This window comes from Leptinotarsa decemlineata, unplaced genomic scaffold (assembly GCF_025532065.1).
Source record: "Leptinotarsa decemlineata unplaced genomic scaffold, Ldec_3_MD MMD2_P_RNA_scaffold_1, whole genome shotgun sequence".
In the NCBI taxonomy this organism is placed as follows: domain Eukaryota; kingdom Metazoa; phylum Arthropoda; class Insecta; order Coleoptera; family Chrysomelidae; genus Leptinotarsa; species Leptinotarsa decemlineata.
In genome coordinates, this window is record NW_027412523.1 from 1,933,244 (window position 1) to 1,941,154 (window position 7,911).

The 7,911-nt window shown below is 37.5% G+C and overlaps 1 protein-coding gene across 1 annotated transcript; it reads right to left on the reverse strand.

Moving 5' to 3' along the window:
* Galt (Galactose-1-phosphate uridylyltransferase) lies at positions 1–3,112 on the reverse strand. Its single transcript, XM_023164093.2, has 2 exons — positions 2,759–3,112; positions 1–1,129 (listed from the first exon to the last, which is right to left on the reverse strand). The coding sequence occupies exons 1-2, from the start codon at positions 2,775–2,777 to the stop codon at positions 108–110; spliced, it is 1,041 nt and encodes a 346-aa protein (XP_023019861.2). The 5' UTR covers positions 2,778–3,112; the 3' UTR covers positions 1–107.
* Positions 3,113–7,911: the final 4,799 nt, after the last annotated feature.

A 7,911-nucleotide genomic window follows, 5' to 3' on the forward strand; every position in this document is an offset into this window, starting at 1 on the left:
TATTGTTTCAAAACATATAATTCTCAGGGCAAATATTGTACTAAGACCGAATTAAAGGGGTATATTAAATATGCTATGAATATCCAGAATGAAAAATTGTGCACACATCAGGCGAATCTCTTTTCAGGCTGGTCTCTCAACAAGGCTGCGGCTTTTTCTGCAGTCAAATCCCTTTGCGCTTGTGCCAGCAGTTCGTACCCTACCATGAATTTCTTAATGGTTGCGGATCTCAGTAGAGGAGGAAAATACATGCCGTGAAACGTCCAGTGGGGACTACACTCATTCAAATGTTCCCCCGTAGGGGCTCCGTGCCACCCCATCGAATAAGGGAAATTACATTTGAACAAGTTGTCATACTTGGCCACCACGACTTGTAGAGTTACAGCGAGTGCTTCCTTCTGCTTAGCATCTGCTTCTGAAAACCGCACCATTTGTCGTTTCGGCAGAACCATCGTTTCGAAGGGCCACACCGCCCAGTAAGGCACCACTACTAACCACTCGTCGTTTTGGTACACGATCCTTTCTTTCTTCTCCAGTTCCCTCTCGACATAATCCATCAGCATAGGTCGCTTGTACTTCTCGTAGTACTCCCTCAAGTTCACATCTTTGATCCTTGCTTCGTTCGGTAGGAACGTTGAAGCCCAAATTTGGCAATGTGGATGGGGGTTTGAGCAGCCCATCATGGCTCCTCTGTTTTCGAAAATTTGAACCCAATTGTACTTATTTCCTAGATCGCTCAGCTGATTGATCCATTCCTCGATAACCGCCACAACTTCTTTAACCGATAGGTCGGTGAGGTACACATTTGAATGTGGGTGATAGCAAATCACCCTGCAAGTTCCTTTGGCAGAATTGGTTTGAAACAAGGGATCGCTACTTTCTTCTGGTTCCGGTCCTTCTTCCAGAAGAGCAGGAAAGTCGTTCGTGAACACGTATGTGGACTCGTAGTTTGGAGTCACTTTTCCGGAGGCTCTTGTGACTCCTGGACATAAAGGGTTTGTGGGGTCGAATTGTGGTACGATTTCTACGGATGGTGTTTCCACTTGCCCGCTCCATGGACGAAGAGATCTGTGGGGGGATACCAGAATCCATTCTGCTTTCAGAGGGTTGTATCGTAGATGTTGATGTTCTGAAAATTATTATTATCACTTGTAACCGTAAAATTCCGTATCTTATATGAGAATTGAGAGTCGCATAGTATACAGTATAAAGTCAACTCGAGGTAAAGCCAAGTTGGTTGTTAAACGCGAGTTTAGAAGACTGTTACAGTCCTGATATGTGGAAACACTGTTTGTGTTGTGGCTAAGTTAGTTTTAAGACATATGCACCTAAAGATGAACTTTTGATGATGACGGAGGTTGGTTTTAAAAATTTTTTTTTTCCTAAAAAGTGAATTATATTGGGCGTAGAGTGAGCAAACAAAAATGTTTTATTGATAAAACCATCGATATTAAGAAGTTATTTGTACTTCATATAAGAGTTAGGAAAACTTGTGAGTAACTGAATGCATGACTCAAAAATTATACATTTGAACTTGACACTATGCGCCCATTTCGAGAAAAAACCTAATCTTTGTATAATGTGAAAAGTAGAGGCACTTATTGAGTTCACTGATTAGTAGATGAGTACTATTTATCTTAGATAGATAATATAATATAAAGTTATATAATGAGAATTGTATAGAGGACTGAGATTTATTTGTAACAGCAATACAGAACCGCACTATTATAATAACTGAAAATTCTGCCCTCATTTTGATAACCACATTTCTTCCGAAAAAAAAATTCATACTTTCAGAAGGTCCTCAATGCCTTTACTCCAAATGCCACGCCACCTCAAAGGTAATTAATAAATTCCATATTTTCTAGTACTGTCTAGAACTCACACTAGATAAATATAATATACTCAAAAAACACTTCATTATGAATTTTTCACTGAACATTTTACAAATCCGCGGTAGTGTTTCACTATTTAATGGCTTCTTCAGGCATGCTCTTACTCATATGTAAGCTTTCAAGGGAAATTATCATAATGAAGTGTTATTTACATATGTTATGCTGAATCATTACATAAATGTCAGATGTCTATACTTGCCATTTGGTCATCAATACAAAAAAAAATTTGAAAATAGAACTTTCACAGGTGTCTACATTCGAACATGATTTTTCAGACGAGTCTAAGTTTTAAATATATATCGTTTGGAAAATTCAGTGTCATCAATAATATCTACATCCCTTCCAAAAAACAATTTACCGACGCCTATGGAATGTGAAGTGTTCAATAAATACAAAATACTTATATTATTTATTTTGGTGCTATAACGCAATTATAGAATACAGCTGAAATAATATTAGGCCTTCAATTGTGTACAAACAAAAATATTAATATTTGATTATTCGAGGAATAACCTTTGTCTATGGTTGGATAGTCTCAAAACGTACAATTTCGAACAAACGTCACATTTGAGTTCTGAGTTCTCTCTCTTTCAAACAGTGACTGTTGGTGACATTTCCTTACATTACACATTATATCATCTACACTGTATGAAAAAAATGTGTTATTTTTACATATTTATAACGAGGTTACGAAACTTCCTGTGGGTAGGTATTGTGAGTGTATAAAAATTACTACTAATAAGAGATTGTATTAAAGCAATGGCAAGTAAATGTCATTCAAGAACAAAACCAAATTTGGAGCGTCGCTAATTTTAATAAATTTCATTTCATCAGTGATACTATCAAATTTAAAGTGATCTTACCGTCGCGATTGAATGCCATTTTGTTAGGTTAGGTACAGTTTTGAGCATACCAGTTCACTAACCATGCACAGTTATTTTGGTACAACTGCCAGCTCATGAAAATGGAGTGTTTTGTAGACCTGAAAGGGAGACTCGAGACTATGCAGAAAAATGATAACGTGATAATTGTGGATAATGTTCGTACGTTAAAAGTCGATGAAGTAAGTACTGCAGGTCTGTACTCGGCGATTTACTACTCACTGAAAAAATATCTAATGAGTAAACTATTTGAACACTGCGAACATAGCTCAGTAAACGGTACTGGATGATTACGACTATTACGAGTAAGCCAGAACTGCTGTATACAGATGGTTCATTATGAATTGATTTTCAAATTATAAAGAATCGAATGTTATCGTCATGAAACTGATATCACTGCATTAAACTCTTTTGGTGGTATAACGATTGAAAGGAAGAGGGAGTTACACTCTTCTGAATTGTTCTCGAATTTGTCATATTTGCCATCTTTACCTCAAAGAACAATCCTCAGTAAGAACAGAGAAAATATTTTCTTACAAAAAAGATCTTTCAATTGTCCGATGGTGTCAATATACTTATAGGTGTGATGTGATACCCTCTATATAGAACTGAAATATTTTCAAAGCGAAGTAATTTTTCAATATGCCAGACCAAATTATAAGACATCAACTATGACCTTTCAAGCGTGTACTTTTACGACTCCAATACTGAAATCCAAAGGGGTACACAATTAATATTAAATCCAGGTGACGACGAACAACAATTTCATATCTAACAAATCCATCTCAAAGGTCAAACTTCGTTCCCAACTCTAGAACTATGAATCGCACATCGTTGATGATCCTTACCCCGTTTCGACTTTTGAGGTTAATTGTTCTTATGGGGGCGACAGCTGATGGTTAACATTTAGTTTTTATTCTGATTAATATTGAGTTCCTTTTGGTAGTTCTGTTGTAAACTATTAACTCCTCTTTCGATTTTCATTTCATTCTCAATTATGCACGATCCGTCCAGAACCATCTTCAGATTAAATAAACATAGATCAATTAAAAATTGAAATAATTGACATGTTGTCCCCATATACTTTGCACACAAACACGCACAAAGATAAATCAGTTTAGCATTTTCAGCAAAAGTATCCAGCAATGTCTTATAGATTTCGAAACAAGTAGGTAATAGGTATTATCTTGAAACTGAAGTACCTACTTAGATGAAACTAAAATAGATTGTCAAGTCACCGATCAAATATGGTGGACAATAAGTGGATATCTTTGGAAAATCTTTCACGTTATGTGGGTTCTCCTCAGTATATCTTCGAATTTCAATTTGATTCACATCTAAAATTTGGTATCCTTACAACCCATATTCAGCAAAACACAAAAATATCTTAAGACACTAATATTGATTTAGTTTCTACTTTTAGTGCCATCTTTCAGCAATTATAATGAAATATTCGCTACGCGCCATCTATGTTTGAGTAGCTTAGTTGCTAAAGGTGGAAAAATTCCAGTTGATGAACACTTTGTATATAGACTTCTATATATAAAGATGAACATGTAAATATAACTACTGTTAATCAAAGATAGGTGGCCTCTTTCTCAATATTACGCAAATCTTAGTAATCTGGATTCTATGAACATGTGTCATAAGAGCATAAACTGTATAATGTATTTGACAGTTCTTTCCTGGAAATTTTCAACTACTAAATTTCATCACTCTCTCTACTAACACACTATTGAAACAGAGAAAGAGAGTGGCACGTCCGCCAGTGTTGACAAAAAAGAATTTAACCACTTTGACTCGTTTGACCTCAAAACGTCCTTCGTGAAATCGAGCAGAGCAGAAAGTCACGGCGAGGCAGTCAGCAACCCTCAACAGAGATCTTGAACAAAATTATTGCAGTTTCTCGAACATTGGTGAGTGTTTCATCTTCAGTGAATTGTAAAATAAAGTAAATGAAAAGCTGTTTCATTAAACAATGCAATCGTGAAAAATGCATTGTCAGTATTCATTTTAATATTGTGTGTAGAATTGTATATGAGATTTTATATTTACATGAGATCTGTACTGATTTAACTCAAGTGAAATGAATAATTGAAATATATCAATGATAGTATTGAAGTTTTCAGTGAATTATTCTGGTTGATTAGGCCGAAAAAACAACATTTTTTCTCCGGATACTTACGTATTCACGTACAACTTATATTCACTTAATTATAGTATATTTTTTTGTTATGCTTTTCTATTTATTGTGTGTCCCCATTTTCTCATTTTTTGGAATAGAACCTAGTTAGGGATAAACCTTGGGGTATACCTACCTACAACTCCTATAAGATAACCTGTTTGCTACAGGATATCATAAATATAGACTATAGACTATAATATACAGTATTTCTTGTACAACAAATTAATGAGTGAGACAATTTCGGACCTTTTTTACTTTAGGGGTTGTTCAACGAACGATTTTTCTGAAATATGATTCTCGCACACATCCTCAGAAATATCTATGATAGATCAACAATCTGAAGATCCTTTTGAAATATGTGATGGAATCCTCTAATCTCCACATCTTTGTAAACACTTTATTTTGAAAATTCTGCTTACTTCCTTTGGAAGATTCCCATATTTTTTCTATGAAGATGGAAAAGTAGAAAGCCAAAACTTTCCTTTGCCAGGTATTTTAAGCTCGTTCCATTGGATTGATATCCAAATCTCTCAAATTGCATTTCTCAATATATTCCATTTTTTATTTTTTCGGAGGTACTTTGTTCCAATTTATCAGATAAAAATGTTTTTTATAAACTAATCGTCAGATAAATTATCAAATTGATTTAAATTGAAAATGATTATCGGTTCACAGGTCAATACAAGATCAGGCTTGATTTGTCACTTGAATGATTTTGGAACTTCCAAGCTTCATTATTTCACTGCCTTTTTAATCTAGTCTGAACTTTTCCATAGAATCTGGAATCAAACAGTTCAATTGAGCGGTAGTGCGCCGTATTCACGATCGAGAGCCTGCGGATGTGATCCGTAATGCTAGTTTCAGTAACTCTCTAATTCGAGTGTATCTGTCACAATTGGCGATGATACAGAGTACCTTGTTCTTCATCCTTTCGAGTCTCTAAAATGGAGTCTTCTTGAGGCTGCAAAACACTGAGCTGCCTATATTATTGCTGGTCTTTTCGGTAACTTATTCTCCATGATAATATTTAGAGTTTCTAGCTGTCTGAGTGTAGGTTCTCTTAACCGCTGGACCCGTCCTCGGTATAGCCAGGCTCATATGTTTATTTACATTCATTCGCCTGTCCAGTATTACTACCAGTTATCTCGCGGACTCCTGCTCCTTCACCCTTTTGTCACCCACTCGTAGTATTTCGAAGATCTTCACATTAGTGACTTTCTTTCTAAATTTCACGAGTTTTGCCTTGTACCTGTTGAGGGATATCCTATTCCTCTCCAGATACGGAATGATGTTCCTATCCAGGTGAATCTGGATCTGCCATGTGTGGTGGCATGCCTATCACCAACAGCTTGGTGATCAATTCATCTATCCAAACCTTGTTGAATGCTTTCTCCATGTCCAACAGCACCATGACTGTATTATTCATCTTGTGGAAGGACTCCTTCATCTCGTGGACAATGAGGACCATCTGGGAGTTGGTGTTCCCTCTTTATTTTTGAACCCGAATTGTTCCTCCGGGATAATTTCCATCCCTTCCTCAAGGAGAATGAATCTTTTGAGGTCAATTTTATCAACAGTCTTGGCGACCGCGCTCAGGAGTGAGATAGGCCTGTAGCTGTTCAGATACGTACGACTTTTGCCCGCTTTTGATATAGGCACCATCACCGTTTTTTTTCATACAAGCCAGATTGTGTTGCCATTTTATGATTGCATTTATTACGTGTATAAACTGAACCAAGGCCTTACGCGGCAGATTCTTGAGTAGAACTGCATCGACCTTGTCCAGACCAGGGGCTTTGTTCTTCGGGAGTCTTTTTATTTATGTCAGTTTGTCGGGGTTCGTTAGCAGTCGAGCGACTTCATCCTCCTCGACCGATATCGAATCCGTCCGTCTGTCTTTCTGCGTCGTCTCGTATGGTCTTTTGTTCGTCAGATAAATCTTGGTTGAGCATTCCACTTTCTCCTGGTATGTCATGCCCTTTAAATTATCCTTCTCCACGGTGGAGATTTCCTGGAACCTGTCATTCAGGACCTTAGTCATCCTCCACAAAGAATTGTCCTGTACATTGAGGTTGGAAAGTTTATCGTTCCACCTCCTATTGGTGAACCCTTCAATATGAGGAGCTTTGACCTCAACTGCAATTCGGGGCATCGTCTTCTTGCACCTGGAGTCCCGTGTATTCTGCCAGTGCTTCCTGGCCCGGTTCTTCATCCTGATGAGTTTCTCGACATGAGGCGGATGGATAACCTTTCCCTCTTTTACCACCAGCGTCCTGGTGGATAAATACCTGGAAATGTGTATGTTTCGAACAAAGAGGGAGGTTTCATCGTCTATTCTGTCTTTTGTAATGTTTCCGTTTGTGTGTTATCTGTTCAATTGGTGGCCTTGTAATCGAAGGCTGTCCTCACCCTTTCAGTGTTCAAACAAGACCAGACAATGATCTGAGTTTATTTCTGACAGTACTTTTAGTGCGCCCATATATCGTGGTAGACGTGCCTCCGTTGAAGGGGTGAAATTTTGGTTCCTCCGGAAAGTCGATATTAAAATTATCGTCTAGGGAGCATTCCCAGAGCGTCCTGCCGGCATGCTCTATACCGCTGCGCTGTCTACCCGTAGTGATCAGAACAGCCACACTCCCGCTAGCATCCTGAGCCCGATCTTTCCTGACTAGGATAAAACCCCTGAGTTTGAGTCTATGCTCCTGTCGAAGTTTGGTTTCGGATAGAACCATTATATCTACCTTATGCTTGCCAATAAAATTAATAAACGTTAGTGGAAGAGAATATTAACCTCTGCGTTTATTTTCGATATTGAGTTTAAGAAGATTGTCGTTTAACCATTTTTCAGCTTGGCTATCGGCAAGTTTTGCGATTCCATTAAATGTTTGCAATTTTTATCTGGACATCGGCATAAACGACACATTTATGGGCCAGAACTTGGAAGAAAAGG